Source organism: Nyctereutes procyonoides, unplaced genomic scaffold (genome assembly GCF_905146905.1).
Source record: "Nyctereutes procyonoides isolate TBG_1078 unplaced genomic scaffold, NYPRO_anot_genome, whole genome shotgun sequence".
NCBI lineage: Eukaryota > Metazoa > Chordata > Mammalia > Carnivora > Canidae > Nyctereutes > Nyctereutes procyonoides.
In genome coordinates this window covers 88,385,399-88,406,128 of record NW_026575140.1, presented here as the reverse complement: position 1 = coordinate 88,406,128, position 20,730 = coordinate 88,385,399, and the positions used below count along the sequence as shown (strand labels likewise).

The following is a 20,730-nucleotide window of genomic DNA, read 5'->3' as shown; positions in this document are numbered from 1 at the left end:
CCACGGGGAAGCCGGCGAGTTGGGTGCTGCGTGCGTGAGCGCGCGCGCGCTTTTGCTTTGGAGACGGGCCGAGCGACCCGCAAGGCTCCGGGCGGCACCGCAGGCTCCCGGCCCGCCGCGGGGGTGAGCGGAGCCGGCGCTGGGACTCGGAGCTCACCGTCTGCAGCGCACGGACGCGACCCGGCTGCGGGCAAGTTCACCAGGCCCCGAGGAGGGGAGAGGGGCCGAGAACCGGCGGGGGTGGAGGTGGGCGCGGAGGGCAGGGGGCCTGGGCGCGAGAGGACCCGCGCCGGCCGCGCTGGGGCACAGCGCCGGCAAGGGGCGCCCCCCCCTCCCCGGGGTCCCCGGCTCCTCTGGGCCGTGCAGGGGGAGAGGGGAGCGACCGGGAAAGTTTCTAGGATGGAATGTCTCCCGTGCTATTCGAGGAAGGGAGTGAGTCTGGAAACGGAACCAGAGGAGGGCCAAGGAAGGGTGATTTGGTGAAACGCTATGTCGACACGGGTGGTCTTCAAACTCCATTTGTCAGTTGGGAAAACTGAGGCCGGGGAGCCCCAGGAGCGTGTGGGATGGCGGTGGGTGTGACGTGGGTCGGGCCGTGTGTGAGAATCTGCCCTTAGCTTCAGCCTCCTCCTTTCCCCGTTTCCTTGTAGTCTTCCGATGCCCTCGTCCTCCTCCCCTCCAGGTTTTGGTACGTTCCTGCTATGGGACTGTCGCTGAAAGCACAAAAGGAGCTGCTGGGGATCTTTGAATAAAAAAAAAAAAAAAAAAAAAGAAAAAAAAAAAAAACAGATACTGAAAGGAGGCTCTGAAATAGCCTCCACCCTGAGAAGTCAGGGTGAGGGGAATGGACTTTGGGCAAGTTTAAACACAGAGTGAAGGCAGGTGGGTTTATACCTGCAGCAACACACAGAATGGCCAGACAGAAGGAAGGACTTCCCACCGACGAAGGTTGTTGGGCATGAAGGTTATGGGTGTGGAGAGGTCCCTCTGTCTCTGTTGGGGCTGGCTTGACATGCACCCCTGAGCCTGCCCCTCTTGTTGATCTTGGGGTCCTTTTAGCTTAAAAAGGCTATTTGCATGTTAGTCAAGGACCTAGGTACAGAGGCAAATGATCTGGTTCCAAGTCCTGGCTCTGCCACTTGCTGGCCCCATGACCTTGGACAAGCTGCCCAACCTTTGAAATGTCATTTGCCTCAATGGAAGTGTAGGGTTAACAGTATGAGCTTGTGGGGCTTTCTGGTGAACGTTAGTGCTGTAAAGAACTGAACGACTACCTGATGTATACTAGGTGTTCAATAAACGTTAACATGACTATTATTCTTATATTCAGTATCTCCGGGGTTCCCGGCTGCTGCTCAGTTTCTGTCCCTGCGGCCAGTCAGGGCATTGGGACCTGGGAGTATCCTGGGGGAAGTTCAGAAGGCTGCCTCTGTCAGGAACCAGGTTGTCAGGAACCAGGTAGCTGCGGCTGACCTTGTCTGAGGAGAACCTCTTGTTCCCCTGAATCCCAGGGAGGTGTGCCGAGGGCGTGCTTGGAAATCCTTTGAAAGATCTGCAGAACTGCGAGTTGTATCTGCGGCCAGAGGCTTGTGGGAAGGATGCAGGAGCCCGGGAGGCACGCAGCCTCTGGAGTGGGGGGGAGGGGGGGCCTGTGTGGCAGGCCTTTGCTCATATGGGAAATGCCAGCCACTGTTCCATGCTGGCTCTGGGTGAGAGCTCAGCTGCTCTCTGGCTGGCTTTAAAGGCGACTTCTGGGGAGATTCCTGAGAGCCAGGGGCTTGGAGATGCCCCCTTTAGGGCTTGGCTGAAGCAGAGGCTGCTCCAACAGGGGTAAAAGGGAATGTGGGTTGGGACAGTTAGGGATGGACTCCCCTTTTGCCTTAGACTGTGTGTGTGTGTGTGTGTGTGTGTGTGTGTTTGGTGAGTAGGGTCCCTGGAGAGGTCGCAGAGGGTACGGAGAACATAGGTATCTGGCGTCTGGGAGATGGTGCCTGGCTCTCGGCATCCCAGGCTGAGCAAGCTGGGGGGGGGGCCTGGGCCATGCCTGGGTGACTGTGGACCTGCCCTCGAGGTCTTATTCCCAAGGCTGCCATCTCCTGTCCACCCAGATGCTGCGGTTGGGTTACCCCTGCTACAGCGGCCCCACACCCACGGGGGTTCTGACTCCCATCCTCCGGGTAGGGTACCTCTACCTGCCTGGCCTTGACTCTCCCTTTTTCCCTTTGCTGATGAAGGTGGGAGGGAGGAGGTGGCGACCAGGAGGCTCTAGCAGGACCCCACGGGCAGTCCCTCCGCAAAGAAGGACTCTGCTTGGCAAGTGGCCAAGCGGTCCGTGCGCGCTAGCGCCCCCCCCCCCCCACACGCGCCAGAGGCAGGGGTGTGTCTGGCAGCCTGCACCCCGGCAGAAGCTGAGGACGGGATGTGTTGGAAAGAGCACGGCCCAGGGGCAGTGGGAAGACTCCGCTTCCAGCTCCTGGCCTGAGGCCCAACGTGTGCCAGACTTGGAGTGGGCAGGTCCCAGAGCCCAAGGGTTTCGTGTTTATGGCTCAGAGGCGGAAAGCGGAGGTCTGGTTACCCAGGAGCAGAGGCTGCGCAGCTGGGCGGCGCCGAAGCTCAGCATCTTCCTCCCTCCCTCCTGGCTCCTGCTCTGCTCTCCTGAGGCCCGCCTCTCCTCCCCGCCTCTCCTCCCCGCGGCCCGCCCGGCCAGGGTGCGGCTCTCTCCCTCTCTCCTCTCCCCGGCCCTGTCCGTCTTGGGCCTGCAGGCTGCTGGCTTCTCCCCCAGCCTTCCTGTGCTGGGGTGGGGGTGGGGAACTAGGTCCCAAAGGGGGCTAGGCCTGAGATTTAACACACTTCTCCTCTCGGAAGCCTCCTCCCTCCCCAGACACTTCCTGTGACCTTCTTAGGCTGGGGCCCGGGTCTCAGGGGGCAGTTTCCGTCTGTCTGCTGCCTACGATGAGTTCAGCAGCTTGACAAAGAGTGGATCTGAATTATGAGAAGAGCCGTAATTGGTGTGAGCCGTCTGCGGTTGTGTGCACATGCCTGTAGAAGCATGTGTGTTTGCACACGTGTGTATACATGCCTGTGCTTGCGTGTGCATGCACTGTGTCTGCATGCACCTGTGTAGGGGGCAGCGGGACGGGGAGGGGAGGCTCCACGTGGGGAGGCCCTCCCCTCGCCTCCGGGTGCTGTGGGTGGCAGTGTGACTACACTCGAAGCAGACACCTCACTCTCCTCACCCCAGCTCTGCACTTGAGTCTAGGCAGCCCAGAAGTTTTCCAAGTTGCAGGCTCAGCCTAAGGGCCGGATTAAAAGATGCCTGAGGTCCCGGAGAGAACGACTGAATGGGGGCCCAGCCCGGCACTGGGGGGCCAGACACTGAGCTCCACAGGCCCAGGAGCTCCAGCGGGGGCCCCGGTAGAGCAGGGTCTGGGCCCTGGGGACAGGGTCATGGCTCCCAGGGCGCACAGGCAGCTGTGGCCTGGCCCCCCAGGGGCCCTGCCCGCGCGGTCTGCCCGAGGCAGCTGACCTATTTTTCCTAGGAATCTTCCTGCTTTTCTGTTCTCTCTTGCGTGAATAAGCAGGAGACTGCTGAGCAGAGAAGGGCCTCCATCAGGGCTCTGGACAGCAGTTGCATGCGGGCCAAAGCCAAAGCGAGGAGGGAGGCACCCGCAGCCTAAGGGTCCTCCTGGGAGGAGGGGGGGTACTGGGCCAGGGAGGAGGGGGACTGGGCCAGTGCCCTCAGCCGATGTGGCCTCCCCCGTGCCCTAACCCGCCCGGGTCACAGGCGGCCACGGGGAGCTCGGGCCGCACCTGCACACGGGCTCTAGGACCTGAGCCTCTGTCCTCATTCTCTGGCTTCAGCCCCGGGGTGCTGGGCTTCTCTGGGAGTAAGCATGGGCTTCGGTGCCCACAGGCCCATCTTGTCTTCCCCAGGAGCCCCGGGGCCCTCACCTGCCTGCCTGCGGGCCCTGGGGTACACGCGTGCGCTTGGCCACGGGGCTTGAGGGGCGTGTGCGGGGCGCAGGCTTCCTGGGCGAGTGCGGGGCTTGCAGGGTGTATGCGGGACGTATGCGGGGCGCAGGCCTCCCGTGGCGCAGGCCTCCCGTGGCGCGTGGGGGGCGCGTGGGGCGCCGGGGCGTGGCCGTGCCCTTCCGCTGAGGAGCCCCTGCAGGAGCCGAGGTTGAATTACGACTGCTTCCTGCCAGGGGCTCCTGGGGAAAAGGCTCTTGGAAATACAATCTAGCCGAGAGCAAATTAAGGTTGCTAATAGCAGGGCTGCGGGGGGGAGCGGGCCCAGCCCGGGGTGGGTGGGGGGCAGCCCCAGGGGAGGCGCCCTCGGTCCTACCCTCCTCCCGGAACCCTGCAGGGTGGGGGCTGGGAGCCAGCACCCTGAGAGGGGGCGGGGGCGGAGGACGGGAGCCCGCCTGGCCGCCTGGCCCGGGCCTTGCTGGAGGCAGAAGGGTGGCCCCGACCTCCAGCCCACCTGCCTCCTGTCACCTCTGCTCTGCAGTGGTCCCTGCTCTGGGCCGTGGGGCGCCTGCCCCTGCTTCCTCAGGCCACCCCTCTGGGTGTGTGCTGGTGTGGGAGGCTCCCTGGAATCTCCTGGAGCCTCCTGGCTTGTTGGGGAGGAGTGATTGGGGGACTATTGGGGGCTGTGCCTTTTTTGGACTCAGCAGGGATTATTTTTAGGCTGGCAGATGGAGGTGGCGGTGGCTGTCGCTGGTATTATTAGACAACAGGCCTGTGGTTTGGGAGTCTGGTGCCCAGAGGAGGAGGGGGCGGGGGACGAGGAGGAGGAGGAGGAGGAGGAGGAGGAGGAGGAGGAGGAGGAGGATTAGGAACAGGAGGCTCCGGGAGGACCTTGTACTGGAGGATGATGGGGCTGGTGGCCCCTCCGCCCGTGGTCCCCCCTCACCAGGGCCGCTACCTGCAGAGTGACGCTGAGCCCCGGCCTGTCGAGGCCAGCAGCTGCCTTCTGCCGGGCCCACCCTGTCTCCTGTGTGGCCACAGGGCCCTGAGCCACAGGGGGTGGGGAGGGACCACCCCTTGGCCCGGGAGGGTGTGGGGTGCTGCGGGGAGAGGCCTCGGGGCCTGGGCCTGGGCTCGGCAGGGGGGTGCCCCCCCAAGTGAGTCCCAGGTTGCTCCTTAGTGAAAACGAGCCCATTGCGTTTTGCTCAGGTGGGCATCTGGACATCGGGGGACGTTTGTGGCCTGGCCCAGGGCCTGCCGTGCGCTGGGTACTCAGGACGCGAGGTGGCTGGCGCGGACGCTGCCCGGCCCTCCTAGAGCTCCTGGGGTGCGCGGGGTGCTCCTCCTCCACCAGCCACTGGGCAGGAGCCTATCCTGGGGCAGGACTGACGGGGCCAGGCTCCATGCACCTGGATCCAAGCAGCCTGGGCCTGGCTGCCCACCGGGCACCACCTGCGTAGACAGGGGATTGGTCTCCTCGGGGCGCCCCAGAAGGTCAGCCAGACCACAGGGGCCACCTGGTCCCCCCTGCTCTCCTGCTGCTTCCCGGCCAGAGCCCCAAGGGGCAGGCTTGTTGCGCTCTGTCCTCAGTTTCCTGCCTCCTCCCATACTGGCCGTGGCTCCGAGGGTCCAGGGCAGCTCCTGCGCCCTCAGCGCCACAGCCTCCTCTCCTGGCTGCCCAGGCTCTCTGCTGGGAAAGGGGCCTGGCCCCGCCCCTTGCAGCCCCTCACACACAGTCGCTCTGGGCTCCTTCACCCCTCCCTCTTCCCATTTCCCCTCTCCCCCTCCCCTTTATCCCCTCTCCTCCTTTTCCTTCCCCCTCCCTTCCTCCTCTCCCCCTTTCCCATCCCTCTCCTCCTTCCTCCTCCCCCTTTTCCCATCCCTCTCCTCCTTCCCTCTCCCCCTCCCTTCCCCTCCCTTCCCCCTCCCCCTTCCATTCCCTCTCCTTCCCCTCTCCCTCCCTTCCCCCTCCCCCTTCCCATTCCTCTCCTTCCCCTCTCTCCCTCCCTTCCCCCTCCCCTTCCCATTCCCCCTTCCCCTTCCCATTCCCTCTCTTCCCCTCTCCCCTCCCTCTCCTTCCCCTCTCCCCTCCTTCCCCCTCCCCCTTTCCCATTCCCCCTTCCCCTTCCCATCCCCTTCCCCCTTCCCCCCCTCCCTCCTTCCCATCCTCTCCCCCTCCCCCTCCCCTCCCCCTCCCTCTTCCCCCCCACCTTCTTGCTCTCAGTTGCTGCAGGCAGCCCTGCTGGGAAGAAGCCCACTTGCTTCCTGAGGAATCGCCTCCACTCTCTCCCCTCCTGGTTCCGGGTCCATGAAGCCCGTGTCTCTGTGTCCCCTGTGCCCGGAGTCCTGTGTCCTACCCTGGGCCAGGCTCTGCCTGCGTCCCTGCCTCTCTCTCCTGGTTTCTTGAGACCCTTTCACTCTTGGGTTCGGGTTTGGTGTCCTCCTGGGTTACAGCTCATCTCTCTCCTCCATCAAGCCCCTCTTCCCTTTTTGCTGCCAGCTTGTTTACTTTTTTTTTTCCTTGTTGGAGCTTTTCTGGGGAAAGTGTTTTATTAGACATGCTTTGGCTCGGAAAGGATCGGGCTCAGGAAGGAGTGCTTGTAGGTGTTGAGTGAGAGTGCTGTGTGTTGACGAGTTGAGGAAGCTGATAAATATTTTAGGGCTCAGCAAACCAGGAGCGTTGGACGGAGTGCAGAGGCTGGGGCAGGGCTCCCACCCCTCCACTTTCTTCTTGGGAAACTCTCTTCTTTTGCTTTCCTTAGAATCCTTGGGATGCTCCTCTTGCCCTTCCCCTCTGCCCCTGCTCGTCCAGGCCGGAAGGGGTCCTTCTGCAGAGATGCCGGTGGGGCTGACTGGCTTGGGGGCAGGTCTAGGGTCGGCCTTGGGTGGGTGCTGCGTCCTGAGCCCCTGGCCAGCTGGGGAGGGGATGGAAATCCGGAGCCTGGCGGTGCTGGGGGAGGTGTGAGAGGCCGCCTCATTGCTCTGTGGTGAGGATGAGGTAGGCATTGATTGTACTGTGGGAACCCACTTGCGCGCCCACCCACCTCCTGGCATTGCCCCCCCAGCCCTCAATCCCCTGTAGCTGGGGAGCTACCGAGATGCAGACCCCAGCTTCACCGCTAAAGGGGGCAGCTGTCAGCCCCTCTGCCTCCTGTCTTGAGCTGTAGGGCCCGAGCCCTGGGCAGGGGCCCCCTTCCATGGTCAGCCTCTGTCCCCCATGCCTGGTACCCAGGCCCTGGGATAACTCCTTCCTCTTCCTGAGGCTCCTGTCTTTCCTCTTTTTCACCTCCTGGAAAGTCCATGCAACACACAGTCCCGTATTCACAGGCACACTCACATCCCCCCAGGCACACACTCACCCGTGTGGTTTTGCCAAGAGCTCACATATGCATCATGCACACACATACACTCCCCCGTGCACACACACACGGCTCCCCCTGCTGGCTCCTGGTGCCTGCCGTCTGCTCTGTCCTTCTGGGTCCAGGATCAGCCTTTGTGCTCCTAGAGGCGGGGAGGCAGGCTCTGCCCCCTTCTGGGTGCCCCTGGGGTTGTGGGGGAGGGGCCTGCGGCAGCTGAGCCCTCTCCTTGCTTTCCCCGAGGGGCTGGAATTCAAACCTAGCCTGAAGCAAGGTTGGGGGTGGGGGGAGTTGGGAAACCTGCTGGGCCTAAGGCAGGTGAGTGCAACACTGTGCTCTGCTCCAAAAATACTCTGTGATCTTAGCTCTTTCTCTAGAAAACAGTGATGTCACCAGTAGCCAATCAGCTTCTAGAAGAGCTTGCCGCCTCCTCCTCCTTCTGCAACTTCGGGAGGAGAGGGAGAGGGGGATGGGAAGGGAGAGAAGGAGAGACACAGAGATGAACAGACAACATGTAGGCAGCCACGGAGCGGGATGCAAACATAGCAACCCAAGCACACGGAGGTCCCTCCACAGAAAATCAGGCAAAATCCCTCCCCGGTGCAGAGGGACAGGAAATCCACATATTTCCCCTAACACAACACACACACACACACACACACACCACACACTGATAGAGACATGAAAACCGAGAAAGACAGACCAGTATAGAAGAATTCACACAGGGTGGGAGCTAAGAGGAAAAGACAGAGACACAGAGACCTGAAGAGAGACAGAGCAGCACATAGAGACCCAGAGAAGGAGCAGGGGAGAGAGGGACCTGGGAAGAGTCAGAGAGACAGATGCACAGCAGGACCAGAGACACAGAGACATGAAGGAAAGCCAGAGACGACAGGAGACAGGGACACATGGGGGTCAGAGATGCAGTAAGAGTCAGTGCAGAGGCCCCACCACAGGGACTGAGGGCCGGAGCCCTTCCCCCCGCCAGAGGCCCTCAGCTCTGGGCTTGGCGCCGCAGTGGCGCAGCTGCTGTCCGTGGTGCTGCCCGGAGCTGGGCTGGGGGGAGGCGAGTCGCGGGTTGAGCCGAGGCCTAGGCCCAGCAGTGGTGGGTAGTGTGGGGAAGGGGCCCGAGAGCCTCTCCAGGGCCGTCCCTTTCCCTGGGAAACCAGCTGGACAAGGTGACTTTGTGAGCACCGAGTCCTCGTGTGGGAGGGAGCAGTTTTGGGCTGAAGTGGGGGTGGCACGCCTCCTGTGGGGGCTCAGGTGTGGTTGCCAGGGGCCGCCAGGCGGGAGGAGCCATGCCTGAGCTGACCTGTCCTCCGTGTCCTCCAGCTCAGGCCGGGGCTGGGTCCTCCACTCTGCCTCCTGCTGCAGGGTGGGGGGGACACACCCTTGCCAGCTGTGTGTTTGGTCATCTGCCAGAGGTGGGATGATCTCCCCTGAGCAGGCAGGCGCAGCAGTCCCAGTGTCCCCGCACCGTCCCCAGCATCCTGCCTGCCTGCTGGGGATGCTGGGCTCGGCAGTTGGAGGGCTGGAGGCCGCTCCTGCGCCCCTCTCCACAGCAGGTGCCAGTGAGGCAAGGGAGGAGGGGCCCGGAGAGGCCGGTCAGGCCTGCGGGCTTTTCCCTGGGGGTTGCCACAGCAGCCTGAGCCGGCTGGCTCGGGATTCCCCGCTCCTGGGTGGAGTACTCGTGTTTTGTGCTGCGAACCTCCTCGGGCTGAGCTGGGGGTGGGGCGTGGGAGGAGGCTGGCTCTGCAGCTCCTACCAGGCTCTGGTGGGAAGCCTCCTGCGAGTATCTACCCCCTGCGGCCCAGGCTGCGGCCCCTCCACTTCCTCAGTAGCCAGAGTCCTGAGAACTGTCGGGGGGCTGGGGGGTGGGGTGGGGGGACATGGTCATGGCTGTGCTCCTCGGGACTGCGGAGGGAGGATTTGGCTTGCACGACTGGATGGAACCGCTTCTTCCTCTTCCTCTCTCCTTCCACCCATCAGGTTCATGGGTGCCCGGGGCTCCAGGGCCCCCAGAGGTGTGAACAGAGGGGGGTGAGAGGGTTCGGGGGCACTGGGACCCTCTGGGGGGTGACAGAGCTCTTAAGGGGGTGGCCTGGGGCCGTGGGGAGGGGTGGAGGCTAGAGGGCCTGGGACATGGCGGGGGCTGCTGGAGCGGGACCTCCGCCCACCTCCCTTGTGCATTCCCTGTGCCACCCGCAGTTGCCCACGGCCTGCGAGAAGAACCTGAGTTTGTGACCGCGAGAGCCGGCGAGGGCGTCGTCCTGCGATGCGACGTGATTCACCCCGTGACGGGCCAGCCCCCGCCCTATGTCGTGGAGTGGTTCAAGTTTGGGGTGCCCATCCCTATCTTCATCAAGTTTGGCTACTACCCACCCCACGTGGATCCTGAGTATGCAGGTAAGGGCTGGGCTGCTGTGTGCCCACTCCTGGCTCAGCCACGGCCTGCCTGCCCTTGCGGTCGTGGTCACAGTTGTCACGGTCATGATCGCGGTCACCGTCGCGGTCACTGTTGCGGTCGAGGCTTCTCCAGCCTTCCTCTCTGTGGCCGCTCATCGTTTCCTGACTGGTGTGTTACCTGTTCCCCGTAGTCCCTGCCTCTTCCATGCCCTCCTTTGGGCTTCAGTAGGTTTTCATTAAGTGGGAGTTGAGGGAGGAGGGGCCGCAGATGGGGGGGGGCGGAGGGAAGGCTGCACCAGGGCAGTGGGACAGAGGGATAGTAGGAGAGAGGGACAGCGGGACAGTGGGAGAGAGGGACAGCGGGAGAGCAGAACAGAGGGACAGCAGGAGTGCGGGACAGCGGGACAGTGGGAGAGTGGGACAGCGGGAGAGCAGAACAGAGGGACAGCGGGACAGAGGGACAGTGGGAGAGCAGGACAGGGACAGCTGGAGAGCGGGACAGAGAGAGCGGGACAGTGGAGAGCGGGTCAGCGAGAGAATAGGACAGTGGGAGAGTGGGATAGGGACAGCGGAGAGCGGGACAGTGGAGAGCGGGACAGTGGGAGAATGGGACAGCAGGACAGTGGAGAGCGGGAGAGCAGGACAGTGGGACTGCGGGAGCGCGGTATAGTAGGACAGCGGGAGAGCAGGACAGTAGGAGAGCAGGAGAGCGGGAGAGCGGAGAGCGGGAGTGCAGGACAGCGGGACAGTGGGAGAGGACAGCGGGAACACGTGCCAGGCTGCTGGGCAGCTGTGCGCAGGAGGGGCCGAGGCACAGCCCTGTGCCCTGGGCCAGGCGGCCCCGTGGCTGACACTTTGCTCTCCCTCCCTCGGCGTGAGCCCTCATGCCCTCAGGCCGGGCGCCCCATCCCGCATCCCTGGTGGCGGCGCACCCGCCCTCTGGCCCCTCTGCACCAGCCTCCTGTCCTGTCCTGTCCTGTCCCGGGGTGTCTTGCTCGGGCTCTTCCTGCCAGCGGGGGCCTCTCCGGGAGTCACTGCCAGCGTCTGTGTGCCAGTCTACCGGCGAGGAGAGCACAGGGCCTGAGCCTGAGCACGTGAACCTGAGTGTATGTGGGTGTGAGCATGAGTGTGTGAGCGTGCGAATGTGTGAGCGTGTGTGTGTGAGTGAGTGGTGTGGGAACATGTGTGTCGTGAGCGTGTGTGTGAGCATCAGCGTGTGAGCATGTGAGCATGAGTGAGTGGGAGCATGAGTGTGTGTGAGCGTGAATGTCGTGCACTTGATTGAGCAGTGTGAGAGCACGTGTGTCCTGAGCATGTGTGTGACCATTAGTGTGTGAATGTGAGTGTGAGCATGACTGTGAGTGTGAGCATGAGTGTGAGCATGTGAATGTTGTGAGCATGAGTGTGTGAGTGCTGTGCACCTGAGTAAGCAGTGTGAGAGCATGTGTGTGTGAGCATCAGTGTGTGAGTGTGAGTGAGTGGGAGCATGTGTGTGAGCATGTGTGTGCATGAGTGCTAGGTTGTGAGCATATGTAAGTGTGAGTGTGTGAGAGCATGAGTGTTGAGTGTGTGTGCAAGTGCTGGATGTGTGTGAGTGCGTGTGTGTGCATGTGAGCCTGAGTGTGACCATGAGGTGTGAGTGTGAGCGTGTGTCTGAGTGAGCATGAGGTGTGCAAGTGTGTATGTGTGAGCATGTGTGCCTGAGTGTGAGTGTTGTGAGCCTGTGTGTGAGAGCATGTGAGTGTGAGCTGTGAGCATGCGTGTGTGTGTGTGTGCGCACGAGTGCTGGGAGTGCTGGGATGCTAAAGGAAGGCAGGGAGATGGCAGGGCCTTGCTTCTACATCTACTTCCCTTTACCCCGTCCTCCCTCGAGGCCCACCGCGCGCTCTCTCTGTCTCGCTCTGGCCGTGGTTGGTTTTGACTCTGGTTTTTGAGTGGATTGGCAGTGTTGAGATGGGTGGGGTGAGGGCGGAGGCCGGGGGAGGCCCGAAAACAGGGTGAAGGACGAGGACGAGTGGAGGGCGGAGGACAGGGTGGAGGGCAGAGGATGGGGTGAGGGCCCAGGACGGGGTGAGGGAGGAGGTTGAGGTGAAGGACCAGGACGGGGGTGAGGGAGGAAGTTGGGGTGAAGGACCAGGATGGGGTGAGGGAGGAGGACCAGGGGGTGTGTGGAAGGACCAGGATGGGGTGAGGGACCAGGACAGTGTGAGGGAGGAGGACGGGGTAAGGGAGGAGGATGGGGGGGGGAAGGACCAGGATGGGGTGAGGGAGGAGGTTGAGGTGAAGGACCAGGACGGGGGTGAGGGAGGAAGTTGGGGTGAAGGACCAGGATGGGGTGAGGGAGGAGGACCAGGGGGTGTGTGGAAGGACCAGGATGGGGTGAGGGACCAGGACAGTGTGAGGGAGGAGGACGGGGTAAGGGAGGAGGATGGGGGGGGGAAGGACCAGGATGGGGTGAGGGAGGAGGTTGAGGTGAAGGACCAGGACGGGGTGAGGGAGGAGGACCGGGGGGGGGGGGGTGTGTGTGTGGAAGGACCAGGATGGGGTGAGGGACCAGGACAGTGTGAGGGAGGAGGACGGGGTAAGGGAGGAGGATGGGGGGGGAAGGACCAGGATGGGGTGAGGGCCCAGGACGGGGTGAGGGACCAGGCCGTCGGGGGGAGGCAAGGAGGCAGGACGAGGGCCCCAGGCAAGGCGGTGCGCCGTCTCCTGTGCCCCCTGCCACCGGGGGGGTGCCAGCCACTCCCTGAGGGTCTGCTGGCGGCGCCGTGACGGCCCGTCCTGTCCCTGTCCCTGTCCCGCAGGCCGGGCCAGCCTTCACGATAAAGCCTCCCTGCGGCTGGAGCAGGTTCGCTCTGAGGACCAGGGCTGGTACGAGTGCAAAGTGCTCATGCTGGACCAGCAGTATGACACCTTCCACAACGGCAGCTGGGTCCACCTCACCATCAACGGTGCGTCCAGGCCGCTTCCTGGGGCCACGCGGGCTGGGGCCGGGATGGGGGGCGCGGTCAGGGGAGGCCTGTTTCCCGACTCTTCTGTCCCTGCTGCGGAGACGAGTCGGCGGGGCTGGGCCCTGGTCAGCAGCTCCCACCGCCTGCCCCCTCGGGGGTCTCCTGGGGCCTCTGGGGCCCATGGGGTGCACAGGATGGGCAGCTCCTCGGGCACAGGATGGGCTTGCTGCAGGTGGGCGTCCTTGGAGGGAGCGGGGGATGCGGCTCGGGGAGACCTTGCCAGCCCAGGGGTACCTTCCCGCGCTAGTGGCATTCCTGGGGTCCCAACACGACAGGGTTCCTTCCCAGGTTACTATTTTGGTTCCTTGTTCAGTATGTTCATGTGAGCGACACGTGGTGAGCGTCTGCTGTGCGCTAGCATGCACAAGGCGCTGGGGGAACGAGGGTGACGCAGCCTGGACGCGGTCCCTGCTCGTCCGGGTTTGCCGTCTAGGAAACTAGGAATCCTGCGGAGTGTCCCCAGCTTGCCGGTGCCCCGCGTTTATGGAGCCCACGAAGTGGATCCGCTGTGTGTTGACGGTGCTTTTCGAGTGTTTGGACAAAGGCAGCAAAGTGCTTTGCGGGGGCGCCCGCGGCCTGGCCCCGAGCCTGGCCCTGCTGTGGGCGGGGGTGGGCGGGGGCCTGGGTCTGAGGCTGTGACCCCAGCAGGTGCTGGGCCCTTGCGTGTCCCCACGTGGGGAGTCTTGTGTGTCCCTGGGAGTCCTCCCTTGGGCGGAGATACTCTGGAGGAGCCAGAAGAAGCTGGAACCGTGCAGAGAAATCTGGAGAAGTGGCATGTGTGCTGTGGATGTGCCACACACAGCTTGGGTCCTTCTGGGTTTGGTGTCTGTGACTGTCGGCGCCGTGGGTGGGAGAGAGATTGCTGTCGCTCCTGGCCCGGAAGCTTCTCGCCGTGTCTGTCTGCCCCGAGGGGTGGCCCCGTGTGCCCTGGCGCGTGGGCTCGGGCCGTGCTCCCGGGAGGGGCAGCCTCTTGGGGGCCCGGGAGGACGGGACGTGGCTGGGCGCCGGAGGCCCAGGGCTGATCCGGACTGCCCGGTCCACGGGGTGCACTTGGCTCCTGTCCGGCGCCTGCGACTGATCGGAGGCTTATTTTAAGTCTTTGGTGCGCTGTCCCCACCACACAGCAAGCGTTTGAGTCACCTCCTTTTGATGCCAGCTGTTGTGTGTGCTGAGAATGAAAACTCATCTTAATATTAGCCCAAGCAAAACATAATTAGGAAGGTAAATCTGTTGCTAAAAGCTTCACTGACTGAACGCCGCGCCAAGAGGCCCCACGTCGAATCCCGAGGCTCTCGTGCCCCTCCCGCGCTGGGCTGGATCTCCATGCCCTTTCTCTTGCCTGTGTCCCGTCCCCGCAGCGTCCTCAGCCACCTGGTCAGCCACCTGGGTCGTGGCCGTGGCAGGGAGGCACTCCCACGCCTGGGAAGTAGAATTTAGCTGGAAGTTGCGCATCGTGTTCCCGGCCCGTCTGGGTTCGCCTGCGCGGAAGTCGGTTCTTGGAGGATTCCTGATTGCTCTGGGGGGGACGAGCGTGGGCCGGGACCCGAGAAGGTTGGGTCCAGGGCACGGAGCGAGAGCCAGGTGATGGCAGGCGGCCGTCTGCAGAGGCGGCGGGAGGACGGGACCGTCTTGCGCCGCGTCTGGGCTGCGAGTTGCCTGTGGGGCCGACGCTGGCCCTCCTCCTCCTCGGGACAGGGAAGCGAGGACCTCAGAGGAGCACGTCGAGGCCGGGAGGCCGTCGCACAGGCAGGTCCTCAGCGTGGACCGTGCAGAGGCCTGCGGTAGCGTGAGGGTGCTCGCGGTGCCGGTACTTACGCCGTGGGGCGCAACCTGGATCCTGGCTTTTGGGGTTGGCGTGAGTGACCCGCACACCTGGGCCTGGACACGGGGCTGCAGTGCTCTTTGTCTCGTAATGAAATGAAGTAATGCACACACGCCCACGCACAGATGTACGCGCACACACATGCATGTGCGCACACACCCGTGGCACATATGCACACATGCACACACATGCGTGCACACACGCCCACACATAGATGCACGCAACACATGTGTGCACATGCGTATACACATGCCCATGCACAGATGCACATGCACTTACACACCCACATGCACACTTGCATGTACACACATATGCAGGCCCATGCACACACCCATGCACAGATGGACACGTACACACATGTGTGTGCATACACGTTCATGCACAGACACATGCACACTCGCACGCACACACACCCACGCACAGATGCAGACGTACACATGCACATGCGCTCATACAGGACTGCACACACCCACGTGCACACACAGATGCACACGTACACACACGCACATGTGCTCACACGTGTGCATGCACACCCATGCGCACACTCAGATGCACATGTACACACGCACATGTGCTCACACATGTGTGCACACGCCCATGCATATATCCGCACGTGTGCACACCCACCCACCCACAGATGCGCACGTGCACACACGCACATGCCCATGCGCTCACACGTGTGCACACATGCCCACACATATGCACACATGCGCACACATGCCCACGCACAGATGCACACGTACACACACGGCCATGCAGATGCACATGCATGTGCACACACGCACACTCACATGCACGTACATGCCCATGCATAGATGCACACACACGCACCCCTTGAGTGTTTCTCCTGTGGCAGGCTGTGGGGATACAGCAGTGGGGTGGGCGGAACCCAGACCCGGAAGGCCGCGCACAGTTGCCGCAGGGCCTTGGTTCCTTGAGGGGGCCCTTGTGGAGAACGGACTGGGGAGCGGACTTACCCAGCTCAGGGCTGGCAGGTGCAGAGTGGCGTTCCAGGCAAAGGGAACAGTGTGCCTGGAAGCCCAGAGGCAGGGAGTCGGTACTCCGGGAAGGCGGCCAGGCTGTTCCCAGGGAGGTGTCGGCGGAAAGGCTAAGGACGTGGCGCCCTCTGTCGCAGGCGCCAGGACCAGGGCCCGCTCACCCTGGGACGCCTTCCCTTACCAGGAGCCCAGATCCCAAACGGGGAGAACACAACACGGACCTTTGAGGTGAGAGCTCTCTCCCTTCATCCCCCTCCTCCATCCCGAGTTCTGAGGGCGAATATTTCCTTTATGCGCGGAGAGAGCCTGTACTGCCCACACGCCGTTGCTTCCAAACCAGAATGCTCAGTGTCAGGCATTTTCTGACGGAGATCACCTCTGGAAAATGAAAGGCCCGTGAGAAATTAGAATTACAAATGGTCTCATTCTCCGTCTGTGTTTTCCCGAAGACCAGTTGGGTGGAAACAAACCCAATTATGCCTTTATCACATAGAAAATACCCCAAAAGCCCAAGCCAAGTCTTGCTTTAGGTTGGTGAATTACTTGGAGGAAAGGCCAGCCTATTTCTAACCTGCACTATTAATTACAGGGCACTTGTAAAAAAAGAATTAAGCCTGGAAATGCAGCTGGCATGCTAACACCTAATTCTGTAAATAATCGAGAGTCAAACCATTATTTTCCTGAAAACTCGAGATTGTTCAAAGTACTTTCCTGATTAGCACCTAAATAATAAAGTAATTATGTAATTAGTAATTAATTTGTCGCTTCAGGACGTAATTTAATTTATTGTCTTTTCTTTTAAGCTTGACACTGGAGGTAATAGAGGCTGTGACTGTATTAACCGTATTTTGAGGGGCAGGCTTGGCAAGAGGGGCTCTGTTGGAGATGCACATGTTCCAGGGCAGGAGGAGAGGCCTGGGAGCTGAGATTCCTGAATCCCTTTGTCAGGATCAGGAAGGCTGTTTGCCATCATTTTTATTAGATTAGACGTTGGATGAGGATTGATGCACTTGAAGGGCAACCGTTGTGTGAGTTTTGTGCGAGATGAAGGATGCTTGATTCACTCAGTATCCACGCCCGCCCCCGAGCCCTGGAGCCCCTGCGTGCCCCCGCGTGCCCCCGCGTGCCCACGCTGAGCCAAGGGCGCTGGAAGTGACTGAAGAAAGTGGTCTTGTCACAGTCTGGCCCCTGGGAGGTTTTATGGGTTTGAACGTGCGTGGTCTGTAGGTAGGTGTGTGTCTGCGTGTACGCTTCGTCCGTCCGTCCCTTCAACACGCGTTTGCCGGGTGCTCTCTTACGTGCTAGGAACTGTGCTGGAAGCCGGGCGTACAGTGAGATGGACAGAAAAGCTCTTTGTTCTCAGGGACAGTACATGATCGTGGCTTTAAGGAGAATTAAGGAGTCCAAGGGGGTGGAGAATGCTGGAAGCTGGGTCACGCACGTAAGGCAGAGATGGCATTCTAGCAAAGATTTGCCTGAACCAGAGGAGTGAGGTCTAGGTACAGACAGGACAGCAGAGGCCAAGGCCCTGTGGTAGGAAGACCAGGATGGCGGGTGGGCTGACGCGCAGGGAAGGGGGTACGCGGTAGCGGACGGGTGGGTGAGTGAGGGGCGGCGGGACCCAGTCTCAGGCACTCCGGCTGGTTCTCTGGAGAGGCCACAGTGCCTGAGCATCCCAGAGGTCTCAGGTGTCCGGGGAGGTGGTACTGTGAGAGTGATGGCGGGAGAGCCAGCCTTCCACGCCTGCTGACGTGGGGAGATGCCTTTCACATACTTTGTCTCTTATTCCTCCCTCGATCCTGGAGGGCCCCACGTAGGTAGAGCCCTGGGGGGGCCGGGAGTAACGTGCCGGCTACCCCACCAGTGGGGCGAGCACTTTAACTGGGGCTTGACCTCAAGATGAGCTGCACTCATGCCGCCCCCGCCTGGCCCGGGCCCCAGGGCTGGGGTCCCCGGTGGGGCCTCCTGCTGGTCCACAGGGGACGTGGACCCGGTTGACTCTCCAGTCAGCTCGCACGGACGAGCTGAGGCTGTGACGGCTGCGGGTGCGTATCCGAACCGGGTGGAACTTTGGTCTAAGCTCCAGTCTGCGCAGGTGGAGGTGGGGGGACCAGGTGCAAACTCTGGAGAGCGCTCAGAAGGGAGTTGCCTGCAGACGGGGCGTCTTTCTGCTGGATGTTGGGAGGATGCTGGGAAGGGAGGAGCGGGAAGGGAGGAGCGTGCAGGATGCTCACGGGATCCCCCACAGCAGCCAGGCCAGCGGTCGCTGTGGGCCCAGGGGGAGCTCAGATAGCAGGTGCCGTGGAAGTGGGGCCTGGCCGGGGGTGGGGGTGGGGGGGCCGTGGGCATGTCAGGGGGGACCGGGGGAGGACCAGGGAGGATGGAGCTGGTGTGCGCAGGCTGCGCGAGAGCTCCTGTCCGTGCGGGGCACAGAGGCTCAGCAAACCCCTGGGGGCTGCGCATCAGCCCAGTAGGCCCGGCGAAGGTCAGCAATGTGCACCCCACCAGGCGCACTTTAGACTTTGGGTCTTGCCTCCCTGTGTAAGACTCACGTGGGCACACGGTGCAGTGCCGGGCTAGCGCCACCCTGCGTCTCTCTGCAGCCCCTCCCACCTTCACGGAAACACCCCCCCAGTACATCGAGGCCAAGGAGGGTGGCAGTGTGACCATGACCTGCACAGCTTTTGGGAACCCCAAGCCCATAGTCACCTGGCTCAAGGAGGGGACACTCCTAGGTGCTAGTGGGAAATACCAGGTAAGCGTGGTCCTCCTGGCTCACCCTTCCTTCACCCCGACCCTCCCTCCATGGCGACCTCCCACTTCCCGTGACCTGTGTGCTTGGAGGGAGAGGGGCAGGAGGTGCCTGGCTCCGTGTGCCCCCAGTGCTCCATGCCCACCTGGGACTGGCGTCGCTGGGGCCCCACGGGGGGTACTGAGCTCCGTCTCCCCTTGGCCCCAGGTGAGTGATGGCAGCCTGACGGTGACGTCGGTCAGCAGAGAGGACAGAGGTGCCTACACCTGTCGTGCATATAGCATCCAGGGGGAGGCCGTCCACACCACCCACCTGCTTGTCCAAGGTGAGAGCGCTTTCTCTCCTCTCCGTGCCCCAGACCTTTTGCAGGGCCTCCCGGCCCATCTGAGGTGCACCGGGGTTTCCCCAGGGCACGGCTGGGGTGGCTGGAGAGGTGGGCAGCCCGTGGAGACCGGGGCGGGCTTCCCCTGACTGTCGTGCAGCTCGCGGCAGGTGGCACCGTGTCGGGTGGGTTTTGGGTTTCCCCATCTGTCCACATAGTGTCCTGCTGTGCCTCGCTCTTCCCGGGGGAGGGGGCATCCCTCAGGCTCCCACCCATGGGTGATGGCGTCCGTAAATCTAGACAGACCCCAGGTGTTTGGACAGTACCGAGGGTGTGGGCAGAGCCGGGGTCCGCACGGTCAGCCCTGGGATGTCGCTGTGTGCCCCCCAAGAGGTGGATTCAGGCGCTGGGGAGGATGGCTGGACCGCCAGGGCTGCTGGGGCCGGGTCCTCTCTGTCTCCCGACTGGCAGTGCCACCCAGGTCCCTCTGCTGCCAGGAGAGCCGCCCCCTCAGGACGCGGCCAACACCAGGAGGCCTGGGGTCTCCCCCCATCTTGACTCCGCTTGCCCCTGCCTCTCCCCCCATCTGCCCCCCTGAGCTCCGGCTGCTAAGCGGCACCAGTGTCTTCACTGCTTCAGAGGCCAGATCCTTGCTTAGGACTGAGAGGAGTGGCCTTTGCCCTCCTGCGAGTCCCCTGCTCGGGTTCTGGAGGGCAGGCCGGGGCGTGGGGGGTCGGATGGCCGGTCTGGGAGCCTGGGTTTTACGGAGGCCACGTGCCTGGCGGCGGTGCAGGTGTGCCCGGGCAGGGGCCTGCAGCTGGTTGCAGGGGGGGGTGGGGGGGCATGTCGTGACCCTGCCCCAGGACCTTTGCATCTGTCGGGTCTGTCAGGAGACTGAGAACCTAAGCCCTGGCGGCCGATAGGGGGGCATCTCCACGACAGCTCCCTCTCCGGGGTCCAGACACCCTGTCCTGAGGCCCCGCGGGCCCCGCTGGGAGGCCTCAGAGCTGTCGCTCTCCCCTCCTGCACCACGTAAGGTCCCGTTTGTTTCCTGTCCGGGCCCCCCCCCCAGGGCCTCCGTTCATCGTTTCGCCTCCTGAGAATATCACGGTCAACATCTCCCAAGATGCGCTGCTCACCTGCCGGGCAGAGGCGTACCCCGGCAACCTCACCTACACCTGGTACTGGCAGGATGAGAACGTCTACTTCCAGAAGTGAGCGAGCTGCCCTGCCCTGTGGGGTCCCCAGCCACCCGGCCTCCCAGGGGCGGGGCCTCTGAGCGGGGCGGCCACAGAGGCCCTGGGGCACGGGGAGCCTGCAGCGGGGTGGCCGGCCCTGCCCCCCCCCCCCCCCCCCCGCCCCTGAGGCCTGGCCCCACTGGCTCAGGGGGGATCCTCTCTCCTCCGTGCCGACCCGCCCCTGCTTGTCTCCTTGTGTGTTCGCAGCGACCTGAAGTTGAGAGTGCGGATCTTGATCGACGGGACCCTGATCATCTTCCGGGTGAAGCCTGAGGATGCCGGGAAGTACACATGCGTCCCCAGCAACAGCCTGGGGCGCTCCCCCTCTGCCTCAGCGTACCTAACTGTGCAGTGTGAGTAGGGACGGGCGGCGGCCACATATGGTGGGGTTCCCGAAGAGGCCGGCCCCATGGGCACCCTCGAGAGCGAGGGTCACTGGACGGGGTGGGGCGGAGGCCTGACGGGACGCAGGGGGAGACGGAGGCCCGGGCTGCTGGGCCGAGGGAGGGTAGCTCTGGCCGGGCCGAGGATGCCCTGTGAGCCGGGCTCCGTGGGGGCTCCAGGATGGGCAGACCCGAGTGGTCGTGCCTGCGCCGGCGACTGGCCCACCCTCCCCCCAGACCCTGAGCGAGATGCTGTCTGGCGCTTCTCCCCTCAGGTGTGCGAGGGAGGGCAGGTGCACGTGGTGTTGGCTTAGGCTTCCCGCCAGCCCCGCGCGTCCCCTGCCGCGGATGGGCGTTTGGGGAGGAGGGGGCAGACCGTCTCCTGGGGCGACTGGGCCCGGGGCCACTGACACCCGGCTCGCCCTTGGCTCTCCACTCGCTCTTCTCCGGAGCTGCCAGGGATCCAAATGGAT

The 20,730-nt window shown here is 62.9% G+C and overlaps 1 protein-coding gene across 1 annotated transcript in view; it reads left to right on the top strand.

Annotated features, from left to right (window-relative positions):
* Positions 1–20,730, top strand: part of IGSF9B (immunoglobulin superfamily member 9B) — a 46,294-nt gene that overhangs the window by 733 nt on the left and 24,831 nt on the right. Inside the window, exons 2-7 of the mRNA XM_055307070.1 lie at positions 9,534–9,731; positions 12,536–12,682; positions 18,166–18,317; positions 18,522–18,639; positions 19,709–19,850; positions 20,082–20,227. Coding sequence (XP_055163045.1) covers positions 9,534–9,731; positions 12,536–12,682; positions 18,166–18,317; positions 18,522–18,639; positions 19,709–19,850; positions 20,082–20,227 — 903 coding nt within the window. The remainder of the gene's footprint in view (positions 1–9,533; positions 9,732–12,535; positions 12,683–18,165; positions 18,318–18,521; positions 18,640–19,708; positions 19,851–20,081; positions 20,228–20,730) is intronic.